We start from the raw sequence: 18,584 nt of genomic DNA on the forward strand, positions 1-18,584 counted from the left end.
TCCATAACATTTCAACACGATGATTTGGGGCTACCAACTCGTCAAATTGCTTTGACTAATTTGGAAGTTTAAATACATACCAGGAACCAAGCGTTACACATTGTCAATGACTTGTTCAATATTTTTTAATGTATCAACCAAATGTCCCCTTTCTGATATCTTATGTCCTTTATAACTTCCCCCATAAATGAATGGGAAATCTACAGAAAAGTCCAAAACTTTTTTAAAAAATTTCAATAAAGTTCTAAAAGTTTTTTTTTACCAAAAAAGTCTCGTTTATTTAACATTTTGTCCAAATTAACGAAACATCCATTTTTTATAATTGAATAGCAAATGATTGACTATATGATTTTCTCAAAATAATTGAATATTTCTGTAAAAAAAAATTTTAAAAAAAAAAAAACTTTTTTAAAGCTTTTCCTAAAAGTTTGAGATTTTTCTGTAGATTTCTCTAAATGAAAACGTTGTCTATGAAAGTCATATTTCGTGATTTATATGTTTTTTTTATTATTTAAATCATAAAGCTTCTAACCCTTTTAACCGATCAAATATCTAGGAAAATACAAAGTTTTCCTTGCATGGGAAAGACAACCAAACACATCCTATATGCTCATATAAGAGTGTTTATTAATAGTATTTCATGAGGTGTTTTGTTTTCAAGGATATCGGTTGGTAGTTTGTTTATATTATATGTTAAAGTTAGTATGCAATCTCCCAAAATTCAATAGGTAACAAAGCTTGAAACCTTAAGGTTCTCCCTATCTCGAACAAGTGTCGATCTTCTATTCCCACTAGTCCTTTTTATTGCGGTGTGCATAGGCATGATGTTTCTAACAAAATAAATTGTTCCTTGTAGAATTCCATCATGTATCATGACTTGAATTTCAAACTAGTATTGCTTCTTATTCTTTTTCTGCGAAATTGTGTATCTATCATTTAATTTGCAAAGAATTATAAGGAAATAAGATGCTTATGATTTGTTTTTCATGTAGTATACCCACACCATGCACCCTCGACTGTGATCATTACCAATAGACAAGAAATAGTGTGCACCATCAAGAGAGGCATGTTGGTAAAATCCCAAACATCAACATGTATTATTCTTTAAAGTCTGGCACACTCAACATATTCTTTAAACTAAATGCCATCTGATAGATGAATATTACCAACACCTTTTACTATATATAGTGGAGTCTCCGTTTAGTATTGTAAGGAATTTTTTGTCCTTATTATCTTTTCTTGATTTCAACCATTCATTATGATGTGTAATGTGATTGCTAGCACTTGAATCGATTACCTAAAAATCATGTCTAGTAGTCTTACAAGGCATGTTGGGGTGTGGATAATGACTTTAGTTTCTAAATTTAATTGAAGAGCATTATCTTATTCATCCTTTGTGAGGGTCGTCATTCGTGCATCCTCACAAACAACTGATGCTCGAGATTGTTGTTCATCTTGACTGACAAGGTGCCAAGGTGGTAAGCGTTTCCAAGTGTTGGCCGGGGACTAGTGCTCAAAATCTACATTTTAACAACTCAATATTCTTCGTTTAAGCCCTTTAGAAAGTCATAAAGTTTTCTTTTTCGCACATCTTGGCAATCTCTTTTATTACATATCATAGGTACATCCACAACATGTACATAATGGTGTTGGAGTGATTGATTGAATTTCATCACAAACTTCCCTCGGTTTCGTATAGTATCTATGAAATCAACATGTACCCTTGACGAATCACTGTGACCTTTCTTCTTAATTCATATGCTCTTGGTGCGTTTTTTCTTTTTTTCCAAAATTTTCTTCCAGCTCAAGCCAGATATCACGAGCAGTTACATCATACATGACACTACTTCTAATTTCTTTTTCCATGGTTGCAACAAGCCATCCTCTGATCACCAAGGCATTGCATCTTTGATTTCCAGTTCATCAAGTCGGTAGTTCCTTCTTTCTGCATGGGAATTGAGTCATCAACAAAACCTATTTTGTTTTTGACAAAGATTATGTTTGTCATCTCGTTTTGCCAATCACTATAAGGAGGTTGCTCCTACAAAGTTTTGTTCGGGATGATCTGTTGCTGTGAGGAAGTAAGGAGAGGTAATGTCGACGGCTGATTTCTCTCCTGTTGGGGATTAAGTACATCTCCAGTTAAATTTAATCTTGTTGAGTAAAGAAAAAGTAATTTTTATTCCTTTTGATTCAAATGAAACTAGGAACATCAATACATAATGTTAGGATTTAGTTTATGAAAGACAAGTAATTTAAACGGTAAAAATAGTAATTAATCTCCAACCAAGTAAGAGGACACTCCTAAGTAATTTTGAGGCTCAAGTAAATCTAGTGGGTGTTATTGTCCAAAAAAGTCGTATGGCTAGCTTCACTACCAGGTGTAGATTTAAGACGCAAATTTATATAATGTTGCAAATTAGTAGCATGCCTATATCGATAAATATAAGGACATTTAAAATCTATGAACAAAGATAAAATTATTTTAAAAATCACGATTCTTTTCTATAATACCCAACAATTTTATTTCAAAATATGGTCTTTATTTATTATATATGTCAACTGTGAAGACAGCAGAACAAAAGCCATGTACAAATGACCTAGTAGACAACTTCAACGGGCTTGAAACCATTCTTAATCGAAGCCACAACTGCATCAATCACTGCTTGGGTCTTTCTACTAATCGTTGGCCATTTCTTCTCCGGTTTAGCGTCACCACCGTTAATCCCCTGAACTAGTCGACCAAATTCCTGCACCATTAATGCTTCTTGAGGAAGAACAGTTGTGATCTTAAACTCACTTGGTTCAGGCTCACATCCAAGTGACAACTCTTTCCAGCTTGAATTTGCCACTGCGTAGAAAGGACCCACGTTTTCATTGAACGGGATAACAAAGTCATGAACTCGTAAGCTTCCTTTAGTCCCAAGGACAGTTATGTCCATGGTTAAATTCGTATAAAACGAACAGTAAAAAGTCGCTACTTTCCCACTATCTTTCCAGTTTAATGAAGCACCACATGACAAGATTACTCCTGATTCGTTGTACTCAGGGTCTCCAATCGCAGTAACAGTTTTTGGAAGCTCATAATCATAAGCCCACAAAATGGCTCGTATGCTATACCAACCAGCATCGCCAAGAACTCCAAGTGAATCGAGAGTTGGGTTTACACGAATATCGTTCTGTAGGAAATCACCTTCTCCTACGTACGAAAACGTGCTATGGACCTATCACGATCAATATCCGATCAAAATCAAATTAAAAGAAAAGTTTTTTTTTTTTTTTTGTTTTTTTTCCATTTATGTTATCAAGTGTCGTGTCATATCATAACTCATAGGACAAAAGCATGTATATACCGATTTGAGCTGTCCAAATCTGTGCGGATCGGAAAGGATCTCCTTCATCTTAGCCGTCCGTGGATGATGCATCCACATGGTAGCATCCATGAACTGTACACCACTCGATTCACAAGCCTCCAGTATCCTATCCAGTTCCCCGACGTCAAGTGCCACCGGCTTCTCCAGCAAAACGTGTTTCTTCTTCTCGGCGGCGAGAACAGCCCACCGCAAATGGAGGCTGGTCGGTAAGGGAACGTAAACGGCGTCAACATCAGGATCGTCCAGTACGGCTTCGTAGCTGCCGTACTTCTTGGTGGATTCAGGGAAGTGGTTTTCCGATGCGAAAGCAATTGCCTTTTCTAAAGAGCGGCTGCCGATGGCGGAGATGGTGGTGTTAGGGGAGAGGAGCATCGCCCTTGATACCTTGCGGGCTATGTTAGCACAGCCTAGAATTCCTATTCGGATCGGGGTTTCTGCCATTTTGATGGAAGGTGAGTGGATAACCGGAAGAGATGAGAATGTGATACCTAAGAGGTTATGACTTATATAAGTATACTATACTTTAATGGTGAGTATTTGGATCCCATATGCGGGACCGGAACGGGAATTTGTTCGCAAAGTTTCAGAGAGTAATAAAATTATGAATCGTGACTATGGAGTGGGTATCTCATGCGTACTAATCGAAACCGAACCGTATTATTAAAAAAACCGAACTGAACCGAACTGTATGAAAGCGAGTAACCACGGTTCGGTTCACGGATACCCAGTAAAATATAAAAAATTAAATTCAGTTGAAACTATAAACTCCATTTTAATTATTTTTTCTTAAAATTAGTAAGCTAAAGAGTTTAGAAAAAACATAATGAAGTTTAAAAAAAATAATGAAGTTCAAATATATTATAATTTGTATAATAAATACAATAATAAAAATAACAAGAAAAACAAATGAATTTAAAATTACAAAATTGGAGTTGTCGATATGGATTTTTATTTAGGTTATTTGACTTGTAGATTAATCAAAACAATACTAATGAAATAATACTTTTTTTTACTTTATATATATATATATATATATATATATATATATATATATATATATTCATTTGTTTAAGCTAATTATTATGTTATTGTATGCATAAATGTGGGTCAATCATTTCAAAAACTTAATAAAGGTATTTTAGTAATCTTAATATTAAATTAATAATTATATTACTTAAATCAAAATATTTATGTCCTATAATTATGGTTAGTTACCTTATTTTTTATCAAACCCTATTTATCAATCCAAAGTCACTGACCATGCTCATCGTCTCCACCCCAACCGACTTGAAGAATATTCAACTTCCCCTGTTTCTTATCGTCAATCCGCCGCAACTAATTTAGAATCAAAATAGGGCATATCTACAATTTTAGAATCAAAGAAACTCTCTGGTTGTTATCTCTAACCCCGATTGGTTCAGAGGCCAAGCCACTTACAAGCAAGGTGGGTCCTAGGATCCACCAAAATTTTTTTTAATTTATATAACATTTGAATAGAAAAAAGAATATAAATTATCTTAAAAATAATTAGGACATGCCTAATAATATTTGACAAAATAAGAAAACAAATAAATAAAAAATAATGAAAAATTGATACTTTCATTTCAAAGCAAATGGTTAATACTTTCAAAACCTATCATTGAAGATAAAAAAAAGAGTTGAAGCTCTTTAATGTTATAAAAATAAATTATGAATGGTTATTAGGAAATTAAAAAAAAGCAAACAACTCTTCTCATATTGTTGTTAGTACAAAATTGTTTTACAAATGAACTTTTAAAAAAGAAAAGAGACTCGGTCGTGCAAAATAGTTATTTTTTTGTTGCAAAAATCAGGTTTTAGTGTTAAGTACACTGATTTTACCCGTTTTTAACTATTCTATTCGTCCGGTTGAACTCGAGCTTTTACAAACCGGTTGTTTTTTTGTTGGTTCGACTCGACCCAATCTGTCATACATAGAATTGACTACTTGGTTTTTTCGCATTCACTTAAGTAGGAACCACGTGTTATTTTATTTTAGATTCGCCACTGGATTCGTTCATGTTCTTGATGTGCGAAATTGAATCTAGTTTGTTTGTTAACTTCATATTAAACTCGATTTTTGATTGCTATCTGAATCCGCTTCGTTTGATTACATCATATTAATTTGGATTTTGTTTATTGGTTTTCTTGTTCTTACTATGTATAATATTGGTGCTGATAATTGTGGCCAATTTTGTTTAGTTTTTTAGATGCAAATATATCTTTCTCTACAAAGATTTAACAAATATAAAATTATTATTCATCCCTTAGATCGTGTTTTTGCCGGCTTCGTCATCTTGTGAAGAGATATCGATTGATATATTTTAATCATATGTCCACTGTGATCCATTTTAGTATTAATGTATTTTCATCATTGAAATTATATATTTCTTTTATTTGCGATGGAATTTAACAAAATTTAGTCATTATGAAACTTAAATTTTGCAAGAATCGTCGTTCATCTATTTTATGGGTTCAATTACAGCATGACGTTCATTACTTGGAATGTATCAATTTAAAACATGTACCAAACAAACATTGCATTAGGTTTTTAAGTGTATATTAATTTATAAAGTTAATCAGTAAGTAGACCAAATGTGGCCTTCGATATTCCTTTGATTTTGTTTTTCTTTCCTTTGTATTGACAAAAATTCAGTGGAGTGTTAATGGGTTTTGGGTTTGATTGTTCTTGATAGAAATGGATAAATGGATTGGATTTTTGGGGTTAATGCTTATAGGAAATTGTTTGGTTTGATTGATAGAATTCGATGTGGTGCTTATTACTTGAAATTGCTATGAAAAGAAGATTAAGCAATAATAATGAGTGGTTGTATTTCTCATTTGCAGGTATACATGAAATCAAGAACACGAATGTTCTTCGTTTTCTTGGTTGGGAACTAAACGAGAGATATAAAAGCAAAACAGGGTATATGAAACTTACAACATTCTACTGGAATGGAATCTATTTCCCTTAAAATATACAATTTTCCTTAAAATATACAAATTTCCATTATTAAATCTATATTAACTCACTAAAATACACTTCTAGTTAAATTAGATGGTATTTTTCAATTATATTTAATTCAATAATATGTAATAATCACTTTTTTAAAATAAATAAAATGATTATATATATATATATATATATATATATATATATATATATATATATATATATATATATATATATTATCAAACGGTTCGGTTCGGGTATCCGCGGATACCTAAATATGATAACCAAAAACTGACCCGTTGATATCCGATTTTTTTTTGGTTTTGGTTTTTTCGGTTTCGGATTGGCCGGTTCAGCTCGGATATTCGGTTTTGCGGTTTTTTTGCACAACCCTATATACTAGTGCCCGATTTTCCCGGTTCTTGGAGCGTTTGGGCCGTACAAAATTCACTGACTAAGGTACAAGTCGATGAAGTGTATGGTACATTTAATGTATTAGACTGGTCTTACATTCATTTTGATACAATTACATTTATTGTTGTGGACCGGTCCTACATTCATTGTGATAGAATTTCTGGCCCAAACACGTATGATACATTTATTGTGTTGGACCGGTCCTATATTCATTGTGATGCAAATTTTGGCACAAACGCATATGGTATATTTATTGTGTTGGACCATTCCAACATTCATTGTGATATAATTACATTTATTATGTTGGATCGGTCCTACATTCATTGTGATAGAATTTCTACCGAAACACATATGGTACATTTATTGTGTTGGACCAGTCCTACATTCATTGTGATACAATTTTTGGCCCAAACGCGTATGATACATTTATTGTGTTGGACCGGTCCTACATTCATTGTGATACAATTACATTTATTGTCTTTGACCGGTCCTACATTCATTGTGAAATAATTTCTGGCTCAATTGCGTATTGTACATTTACTTAGTTGGACCGGTCTTACATTCATTGTGATACAATTAAATTTATTGTGTTGGACCGATCCTACATTCATTATGATGCAATTTCTGATACAAACGTGTATGGTACATTTATTGTGTTTGACCAGTTCTACATTCATTGTGATACAATTTTTGGTCATCCGACATTCATTGTGATATAATTTCTGGCCCAAACGTGTATGGTACATTTATTGAGTTAGATCGGTCCTATATTCATTGTACTACAATTTCTGGCCCAAAAATAAATCGAATATTCAAATAAACAATTTCTGGCCCAAAAATAAACAATTAATTGGTTATCTAATTTTGACCTAATCTAATTACATACAAGATAATTGATCAAATAATTCAAATAATTAAGATTTATCATATAAGACAATAATTATCTAATTAAATGACAAATCTTTTATTTTGACTAAGATAATCACATAGAATCAATAAAATTCTGATTTTATTAATCAAAAACAATTTTTGTAATTATCCCAAGTCAAAATAAGCCAAAATCCCAAAAATTTGTATGTCTGAGATCCCGACTGGCCGAGTCCCTTCCAGGACTCGTTGAGTTCATCCTACTCGTCGAGTACCTCATAGGGACCGACGAGTTTGTCAAGCAGATAATATAAAATTCGCTTTTAAGCAATGAATAAATACACCATGCATCAAATACAATGGAAACCAAGCAAGACTCTGATACCACTGATGGGTTTTGAGCAAAAAAACATCCTATGTGCACATGCAAAACCCTAGAGCTTTGGATCTAGGTTTCTCTATTGTACATGCAAATTTATCCAAAGCTTGTGAACCCAAATCTTGCATACAATGAAAATGAGATCAATAATAAAACAAGTTTAGATGATACTTTTCAATAGTTGCAAGAATCTTCAATCTTCAAGAGCGTAGTATCACAAGTGTAATACCTCTAATGGCTTACAAACACCAAGGCAAGAAGATGATTTAAAAGAGAGAAGGAGAGAGGCACAATTTCGACTCTTAGGAACTCTAGGGTTTCTTGGTTAGCCGAAATCTATAGCCCTGGGGTCCCTTAAATAGCTGAGTTGCTAGGGTTTCAGTCAAAACCTTAATTAGATAACTTAGGCCCTAAGTAGCTTTAAGAACCTTCTGGAATAAGGCCCCTTAGACGAAATCAGAGTGGGATTCCATTCTATATTTCGTCCCCCTTATATCCATAATGATTCACAGCCCAAAATCAATTATCTTATAATCGACAGTGTCAGTCTCCTTTATTTAATTAATCTCTTTTATCCACAAAAATTAATTCTTAATTAATTTTTGAATAAAATTAATTCAACTATCTTTTTTAATATATTATTCATATAATATATTAATAAACCATAATAACCTCTCTCTCTCTCTCTCTCTCTCTCTCTCTCTCTCTCCATAAATTATCTTATCTAGTTGCTTTGGTGACGGCAGCACAAATGGACCATACACAACCGGGTCAAATACATACCAAATATAATTACGGGCTTAGATACTAATCCAACAATTATAACATCATACTTTTGTTTATTTTCTATTATAGCATCGTACTTTTAATATTATATTACATAATATTTTGGTTTCAAAAAATATACCATTTAATTTGATTTTATAACTAATTTTAATTTATTTTAATATTAATATTAATTGGATTTTAAAACTAATTTAATTTGATTTTAAAACTAATTTGATTTGATTTTACAACTAATTTAATATTTTATTTTTATTGATTTTTTTTAATTAATTCAATTTTTCTTTATAATTAATTTAAAATTACTAAAAGTACGTTGCTATTAATAACCTAATTAAGCTAAAGTCGTAATGACCAACATTAAGTCACTAACAAAATTAAGCGCTTTGAAACCATATTAAGCACTTTACAATACAAACAATAACATCTAAATACAAAAACTATAACTTATCAATTAAGAACTTTATCACTTTATCTTTTATACACTCAAACTATTAAACATAAATATCACATAATCAATACATGTATACAATACATTCAATTCCAATTTTCATTTGATTTAGACATACAATACAAATGTATACATCTAAATACAAACAATAACATCTAAATACAAAAACTATACTTTACAATACAAACAATAACATCTAAATACAAAAACTATAACTTATCAATTAAGAACTTTATCACTTTATCTTTTATACACTCAAACTATTAAACATAAATATCACATAATCAATACATGTATACAATACATTCAATTCCAATTTTCATTTGATTTAGACATACAATACAAATGTATACATCTAAATACAAAATCAAACATCATACAAAATCGAAATCAAACATACAATTTTAATTTTTATCCAATTTCATACAATCATACCTTATAGCACCTTACATTTTAGACATCAAATTTCAATTTCATACAAATGTATACATCTAAATACAACAACAAACATCATTCTTAATTTCATTTTCTTGCCAATACACCACAATGAGCATAAACAAATCATGCCTAACTCCATTTTCATTTTCATGCCAAAACACATTTTCATACCTCAAAATGCATATATATATATATATATATATATATATATATATATATATATATATATATATATATATATATATATATATATATATATAAGCAAATAACCAAATAAAATATGAGAAAAATTATATATCATGGTGTATTGAAAGAAAAAATCATAAACTCCATTCACTCACTTACACACTATGTTAAGTAGGAATAAAAACAAAAAAAATACCTCAAAATCAGTGGTGAAGATAGCACAATAACCGGAAATCGTTTTCTCTGGCGGTGGTGAAGCTTGTTGTCGGCCGATGGTGATGAAGGTTGTGATTTAGGGCTCCAACAACAGAAAATAAATCCCACAAAATCATAAAAAAACTCAAGCTACGACAAATTAAGAAGAAATCAAGGACCAAAAAACTTACCTTTAGGTCGCCGATGAAGCGGAGTGGCCGGAAATCGCCTTGCGTCGCTGAAGGTTGAGAGGAAAAACGAGGTGCATGTGCGACTGCAAAATGAAAGTTGATACAAGTTTTGTTACAGGGAAACCTATACCAACAAGTTGTCGGTATAGGTAAAGGAAAAATGATGTCGTCCTGCATTACGTCATTAAAAAATAATAATAAAAGAAATGGCTTTCCTGAAGACATATCGTCTGGACAGATATTTCACGTGGATCGGTCCCATTTTTTCCCAACAACAAGTCGTCGGTATGGGAGTACGAAATGACATCGTTTTACTTTTCTGTGACATGGATTAAAAATAAATCGAAATTGTTTTTTTAACATCCTATACTGACGACATGTCGTCGGCATAGGTGGACAAAACGACGGAGTTTTTATTTTCTGCGACGAGGAATATAAATAAATCAAAAATATTTTTTTAATAACTTATAAAGACGACATGTCGTCTACATAGGTATTGGACATACCGCCAGTATTTTACCCCTTCCCGTCGAGTCTATACTGACGACTTGTCGTCGAGATAACGGTTATGGTCAAAGAGATATGGTCAAAGTTGGAAAATGTTTTACCGACGACATGTTGTCGGTATACCTTGGCTTTTGCCGACGGCATATGTCGTCTGGATAAGTTTCGTCTCCATAAGGCTCGATCCTTTTAGTGTATCATAACTTATAGGACAAAAGCATGTATATACCGATTTGAGCTGTCCAAATCTGTACGGATCATAAAGGACCTCCTTCATCTTAGCTGTATGTGGATGATGCATCCACAAGGTAGCATCCATGAACTGTATACCACTCGATTCACAAGCCTCCAGTATCCTATCCAGTTCCTTGAACGTCAAGTTCCACCGGCTTCTCCAGCAAAACGTGCTTCTTCTTCTCGGTGGCGAGAACAGACCACCGCAAATGGAGATTGGTCGGTAATGGAACGTAAACAGCATCAACATCAAGATCGTCTAATACGGCTTTGTAGCTGTCGTACTTCTTGGTGGATTCCGGTAAGTGGTTTTCCAATGCGAAAGTAATTCTCTTTTCTAAAGAGCGGTTGTCGATGGCGGAGATGGTGGTGTTAGGAGAGAGGAGCATCACCCTTGATACCTTGCGGGTATGTTAGCAGAACCCATAATTCCTATTCAGATCCGGGTTTCTGCCATTTGGTGGGAGGTGAGTGGATAACCTGCAAAGATGAGAATGTGATATCGGCGAGGTTAAGAGTTATATAAGTATAGTATATTTATATCCTCTAGCGATAGCATTTGGATCGGACATGCGGGATTCGGTTCCGGATCGGACCGATCATGGCATACCGGTGTCGGTTTTTCTGGTTCTTAGACCAGTTGGTTGGACATGTACAACATTCATTATATATGGTACAAGTCAATGAAACATATGATACAATCATTGGTTGGACCAATACACGTTCATTACGTATGGTATAGTTTCCGATCCAAACTGATCCAACACCCGAAACCGCTTAATTGAACTGGTCAAAAAACCAAACCGAAAAATTGACAATCCAAGAACGGAGAACCGACTAGACTACATAACTTTTCACTCTTGCGTGTTGTTGTAACTAATGATTGCCTATTAGATATAATTAATTAATACACAAAACTCTTGAATAGTTATATTTAAGAAGGCAAGCAAGATAAGGTCGTCCGGTATGCTTAGCACAGAGGCTGTTTATGTGGCCATGAAAAAAAATTTGTGCACGCCATCCTGACCATTCATGGTTGGGCGTGGTCGTGCTCCCTCATTTGCCAACAACGAACACAAACACCCAATCAAATCGGGTTTTCATTTCTTGAATGTTCAACAGTAAAAAAAATTAATCTAAAAACATTACCTATATATAAACATATCAATTTAACAATCTATACACTCAAACCATTCTCTTTCACACATTTTCTCTCTACCTTTATTCACTTTCAAAAATCATAGCTCCCAAAATACAGAGTTGGTCGAAAGAGCAAGAAGAGAAGTTAGCACTGATGTGAGTGACGGTTACGAAAAAACTAGATAGTTGAACTTCCAGGGATTTTTGGACAGAAGTTGGAAATGTTTTTCAAAATTTAATGGGTTGTCGCAATCGTAATCTTGATGCAATATGTTGTAAGTTTCGTTTTATGAGGGCAACATGTCGCGGGTTCAACGAACTTTATAACCATGTTATAAACAACACACACGAAGATGATCCGGTTGTTGTCATTCATCAATATGAAAAAATAAAGCACATATCGTTTAAACACCTCTGGCAAAAGTTTATGGAGACCACATGGTGGAATAATTAAAAAAAAATAAGGTTTAGAAACTAGTTTAAGTTGTTTTTGTGATTGTATTTTAATTTTTTTTTCTATTTTATTTTATTTGTTTTTTTTAAATTATGTAATGTTTTTTTAATTAAATAAAAATGTATATATATATATATATATATATATATATATATATATATATATATTCTATTTGGATTTTGTATGTAATTTTTAATTAAATTTAATTTTAAAAAATAAGTGAAATGTTGTGATAGTGGTGGGTATCTCATAGGTTTAATGGTAGTTAGTGATGATGATATGACACCCACCATTATATTATTTAATATTAGGTATATGGTGTAAGTTAGATAACTACCAAGAACTAACATTATCTAGCCATAAATAGCCATTTTTGACCAAAAAATCAAGAAAAACGAATACACTTCTTAAATATATGTAGTTGTCAGAGGAAATAGAGGAATAGAATAGAAGAGGACACCATAAAATATACGTTTACCATGTTTATGACTTTTGATGGTATGTTTTTATGACCTAAATATGTATTGCAAAAGGGAAGTGATTCGTACACAACAGTTTTTATCCGTACACAACATTTTATGCTTAATAGAGTTGTACAATACAACAATTTAAAGCACAAATTGTTGTGTATGGAAAATTTTTGTTGTGTACAAATCAGCTCCCATTGCAAAATTACATGTGCTATCAAAGCATGCACTAACTCATTACTGGTAAGCTTTTAATACATATGTGTATCAAATCTAATGTGGTTGTGAATTGTGATGAATATGTCAATGTATGTTATGACTAATGTTTTAAATTTTTTTATAACTTTTGAATGATAAAATTATCGATAAAGATTTATTTTTCATGTTTTCAGTTTATAATTATGTCATCAGCCTAAAACAACTTTATATAAGATGATGATCTTAACAAAGTTGATTCAATTAATAAACATAAGGATTTAATGTTTTGATAAATTAAAAATAAGAATTTGAACAAAAAAAGGTTTAAAACATAAATTGAAATAATAAACAAGTATCAATAATATTTTATTATACCCGTCCTTTTTAGGTTTTACCGTGTCAAGTTAATATTTTATTGAAATAATAAACAAACATCAATAATACTATAGTAAAAACAAATAACAAAAACCAAAAACATGCATGTTGATATCCATAAAAGCATACGAGTGATGTGGAAATATAAATATACTAATCATTTTTGCCTCTTTCTCTTTCTACAAGACAAAAACAGCCTTATCTTTTTCACCCACTTCTACGTGGCATGCCCAATTTCCATTTCTCTTACACCTCTAAATACGGTGTCGTTGTCAATTTTTTGATGTTAATTTTAGGATGCAGGGTGTGGCTTGGCAGATGCTCGGGGAAGGATGAGTTGAACTCGATGTACACTACGTCATGGGGTTAGCCGTGCCGAGCTCAGAAGGTTACCTATCTTTCAATCAATATAAATACCAATAACTATCATATTTTCTAACACACAACAACCATCATAATTTCATTCAAACCTTCTTCTTATTTGGTGAAAATATATTCCTTCAATTCCTCATTCAACCCAAAAACTCCAAGAAGAAACAAGAAAAATACTCAAAATACAACCGCTTCGAACCCTTCATCACCCTTCTTCTACCAAAGTCAAATGGATTGCCCTATTTTTTTCACCCGTACCTATTTTCCATTAGGTCGATATCAATTCATACCACAATCCTTATTTTAGGTAATCCCAATTCCAGTTCCAATCTTAATCTCAATCCCAAACCTAATTCCAATCCCAATTCTCACCAAATCCCAATCTCAATCCTTATTTGAATTCCAAAATGATTTCAACCCATTTGAAACCGTTCAAGAAACCCAATTTAAGTTCTAATCCCAACCCCAATCCCAACCTCAATTCCAATCCGAACCACAAAATCATACCCAAAACAAATTCCAATCCCGAAAATTATCAACCTCAATCTCAACTGGAACCCAACAAAAATGGAAAGGAACCATTTAAGAATTTGACCCTTGACACGTGCATGAGTTGATGTTTTGCAATGCCCAAAAGTCGAGAACAACCAAGATGGGCTAACTTTTTACCAGAAAGTTACAAGGCGTTTTCTTACTAAAATGGATCTTGAAGACTATTTGTAACATCCCAATGATAAGGTACTTCTAATCTTAACCTTATAATTGAATTATATTGCATTTTGGTCCCAAGTAAAAGGAAGTGTGCATTGGAAGCCCTAGTGGTATTTTCATAAATTGGGAAGGTTGGGGAGCACGCTATGCGTACGTGTGTACGCTTAGCGTACTAAAGCACGCCTTAGTACCTAGGGCGTACGTGCCAGACATGCAAACCCTAATTTTTAGGGTTTGGCTCATATTTAAACCCCATTATATCCTCACTTCCCCTCACCTCATCAGCCTCTACCCTCTTGATACGTTTTTGAAGCCATAATCCTTCTTGTAAAGTATTTCTAAGCTTAAGTGTGTGTGTGTGTGTGTGTGTTTTTGGTGCTTTGAAGAAGAATGAAGGAAGAGGAGACCACCTTGAAGGAGTGAAGCTCTCTAGATCCAGGATCACACCACCTTTTGGCATGATTTTGAGGTATCAAGTTCTGAACTTGGTGTAGTTTCTTGTAGATCTTGTTTTGGGTCAAGTTTTAGGTTCTTTTTGTCCCAAATGTGGTGCTCATGAACAAAGCATGTTCTTGACCCATTACGCTATCCTTTTAGACCCTTGGAAGGGTCTTGGGTTATAAAAATAGGTTTCAAATGGTTGGTTTTGCTCTATGCATCTTGTAAAATGTCTTAATGGATTAAGAAGTTGATTTAAGCACGCAATAGGCATGCAAAGTCATAAAGTTGGAAACTTTATGAATATAGGGTGTATTTTAGTCAAGGATCTGAAATATGAGCGTAAGCCATTAAGCTCTTAATGATTTTTTGGGGGGTTCTGGGAGTACGCCCCGCGTACTCGAAGTACGTCGATTATGAGTTTAACGACCCTGATGGTGGTCAACATACGAGTATACCCAACGTACATAGGGAGTACGCCCTACGTACTCACTCTGAGGTGACTCGGTGGGGTTGGCTCGGCTGGGTTGACTCGGTTGATTTGACCAGTTTGACTTTGACTTTGACCAAGTTTGACCCTAAGGGTATTTTAGGTATTTTCAAGATTTTGATTATGATTGGTCATTTGATTGGATAGGCGACAGTTTGAGCTGGGATTCGTAGTCGGGACCTCATCAACTACTGTTCAGTTTGTGAGGTGAGTGTAGAAGCCCATTTTAACGATCGGTTTTTGTGGAATAAGAACATCTTGAGATTTAACAATAATAAAAATATGAAGACATAAAAGAGATGTGCAATCCGATAATTTTACTAGAAAAAGAGAGTTACAATATGAAAATGAAGAACACTTGGTAGGAGACATCCCACCACACTCTCTCTTACTAGAGAACTACATTTGGTTGCACTCTACTAAAAACAATGACCATCCCTCTCTATTTATGGAAAGAGATACCTTACATTACAATAAAAGGGAAATAAAATAATCTGACTATCACTCATAATTTGTAAATCATTTTCATGCTCCAACAATTTCTCCCTAAATGCTCACAAATGATGATGGATACAAATGCAGTGATAAAAGGCTAAAATGCATAGTAACTAACTAGCAAGTGCGGTAATAAAAATGAAACATAATGAGAAACAAATGTTGAAATGTCTCTGGAACTCTGAAGTGTCTGTGATCTCTGATGCTAGCCATGAATCTCTAATCGATAATAGTCTTCGGCTTCAAGGTCATCACTCTTGAGGTAGAAAAATAAGATCCAAATCTTCAAACTTATCGCAAGCACAATGATCAAGTTGAAGATCCAATAAGAAAAACACTTTGGCTTCAAGAAGTCTGAAAAACATCTCTAATCTCGAATCATAATACACCCAAATTCTTCCAAAGAATAATCTACTAAAAATATGAAACATCATGAAGTAGACTCTGAGTAATAAATAATTTGGATCCAGTAAACATTTAATGAATCTAAAAACTTGATCATGAAGACCAAAAATCAGTGCCACGTCGTATCACTAAATAAATCATCATCTTCAAAAGTCTTAAAAATTAAAGCTCAAACAATCATAAAATCATATCTGGATGATAACATAATATTTTATCCCTATTTTTGATAATCAATGACCGGATATCAAAAATAAATAAATCAATCAGGATGGAGAGTGTCGGATACCAAGAGCTTCACATGCTGTCCCTAGATATATGAAGGGTTTCGATAAAACACGAGAATGAGAGTAAAATAAATACTCTTGGGTCATAAGTAGCCGGTTGATTCTGTCATTGAAAATTGTTCGAACAAATACCAAAGTAACAGTAAGAACTCTACACAAAAAATCTCTGCTTTGCTGAAAAATGATGATCTACCCAAACTGCAGTGCCGAAACTCCATAAGTGGTCTTCAATAAATAAAGACCACATGCTCAAGATACATGGTTCATCAACCAATGATCAAGAGCAACAAGTCATAAAAAGTCTTCATGAAGCGAAGATTGTGAAGCAACTTTGTTGATCAGACATCGTTGTGGTGCAAACATCGCAAAGAAAAATATGATATCCAACTGTGGTATGGAGGATAACCGGTCCAAAGACACTGATCCAAGGAGTGCTGGTTGACGGACCTTGATTAAAGAGCAATCCTCATGGAAATAATAAAAATTGTCCAATATAATCAGCAAGAAGTAGTCCAATGTGACGATCGAAGCATGAGTAAATATCCAATACTAATCTCTTTCCTGAAGAGAATAAATCGAGTCTTGTAAAAATTATTCTTCACAAAAGTGTTTCCGATCATAGGTTGGTTTGTAGAAAAAATTAATATAAAAAATAATTGGTTTTAAAATAAAATTAAGAAATTAATTGGTTTTAATAAAAAAAAATTAAAAAACTAAGGTAATTGTTAGGTTTCAGTAAAAAAATGGTTAAATAAAAAAATTGGCTGAAAAAAACTAGCTAAAAAAATTAGTTTTAAAAAATAAATGGTATTAATTAAAAAAAATATGGCTGAGAGGGGTTGATTTTCGAGGAAGGCTGAAATGAGAGGAGGGGAGGGAACACAAAGAGGAGGGAGGAGGGAGGAGGTTGAAGGCTAAAGGGTGAGGAGGAGAATGATAACAAGGAGGGGGTACTAAGGAGGGAAGGCTAAGGAGGGATACCGAAGACGGGAGTCTCCAGGTTGAGAATGGTAAATATGCAGTAGAAAGTAAGTTGGGTTGAAGTACTACCGAGGACTAAAGGTCTTCGGTTATGCGAGGGTCTGCAGGTAGGCTTGGGTAGCAAGGATGTGAAGAGTGGAAGCGAAGAGGGTAGTCTGCGAGTTATGCAAAGAATAGAAGGGTCTCTAGTATGCTCTTGAGTCTTCGGTATGCGAGGGTCTCCGGTATGAGAAGGTCTCCGGTAAGAGGTCTTTGGTGTCTTCGGATGAGAAGGATCGGAGAGGCTACTCAACCGAGGACCTCTCAGCAGACTTTGAATGTAGCTTTCAACTCTTTGGTATGGAGTTTATATCCTCAGGTGAGGCAAGTCTTTGTATGTTTTTGATCCTCGGTATTGAGCTCCGAGGATGAGAGGGTTGACGACGAAAAGAGCCTTTTTTTCAGGAAATTTCAATACCAAGGAGGCTATTTCTTCGTGTTTATCAAAAGGGAATCTTTCCTAATGCATATGAGGACGAAATGGAGTGTTAGGAAGGGTAAAAGGTGGCAGAAAGTAAGAGAGTGAAAGGTAAAAGTGAGGGGACAAAGCATAGGTCGAAGGTAAGAAGTTGAGTGTGCGGAGGACAAAAGGTGGGGAATAAGTCACATGGATGTGAATGAAAAATTAATGATGGAGTACTCTTTCTAAAAAGAGTAATAAGGATAAATACTTTCTTTAAACACATATCCACACGTCCATAGATTGTTAAAAAGATCAATAAGCTTTTAATGAAGAGCAAAAGGAGCT

General features: G+C 33.6%; 1 protein-coding gene, 1 long non-coding RNA gene and 1 pseudogene across 2 annotated transcripts; 1 reads left to right on the forward strand and 2 right to left on the reverse strand.

The window, feature by feature from the left end:
* Window positions 1-2,521: 2,521 nt before the first annotated feature.
* On the reverse strand, window positions 2,522-3,886 carry LOC145034337 (putative oxidoreductase At4g09670). The gene is made up of 2 exons (XM_078982755.1): window positions 3,354-3,886; window positions 2,522-3,224 (listed from the first exon to the last, which is right to left on the reverse strand). Exons 1-2 carry the CDS (start codon window positions 3,813-3,815, stop codon window positions 2,601-2,603), a joined length of 1,086 nt encoding a protein of 361 aa, XP_078838881.1. The 5' UTR covers window positions 3,816-3,886; the 3' UTR covers window positions 2,522-2,600.
* A 5,813-nt stretch (window positions 3,887-9,699) lies between these two features.
* LOC145001922 (putative oxidoreductase At4g09670) lies at window positions 9,700-11,444 on the reverse strand (annotated as a pseudogene).
* Window positions 11,445-13,903: 2,459 nt separating this feature from the next.
* On the forward strand, window positions 13,904-15,870 carry LOC145047827 (uncharacterized). The gene is made up of 3 exons (XR_013682473.1): window positions 13,904-14,731; window positions 15,091-15,173; window positions 15,780-15,870. It is a non-coding gene; the product is annotated as an uncharacterized LOC145047827 (long non-coding RNA).
* Window positions 15,871-18,584: the final 2,714 nt, after the last annotated feature.

The sequence above is a fragment of the Lactuca saligna genome, chromosome 1 (genome assembly GCF_052625555.1).
Source record: "Lactuca saligna cultivar CGN05327 chromosome 1, ASM5262555v1, whole genome shotgun sequence".
NCBI lineage: Eukaryota > Viridiplantae > Streptophyta > Magnoliopsida > Asterales > Asteraceae > Lactuca > Lactuca saligna.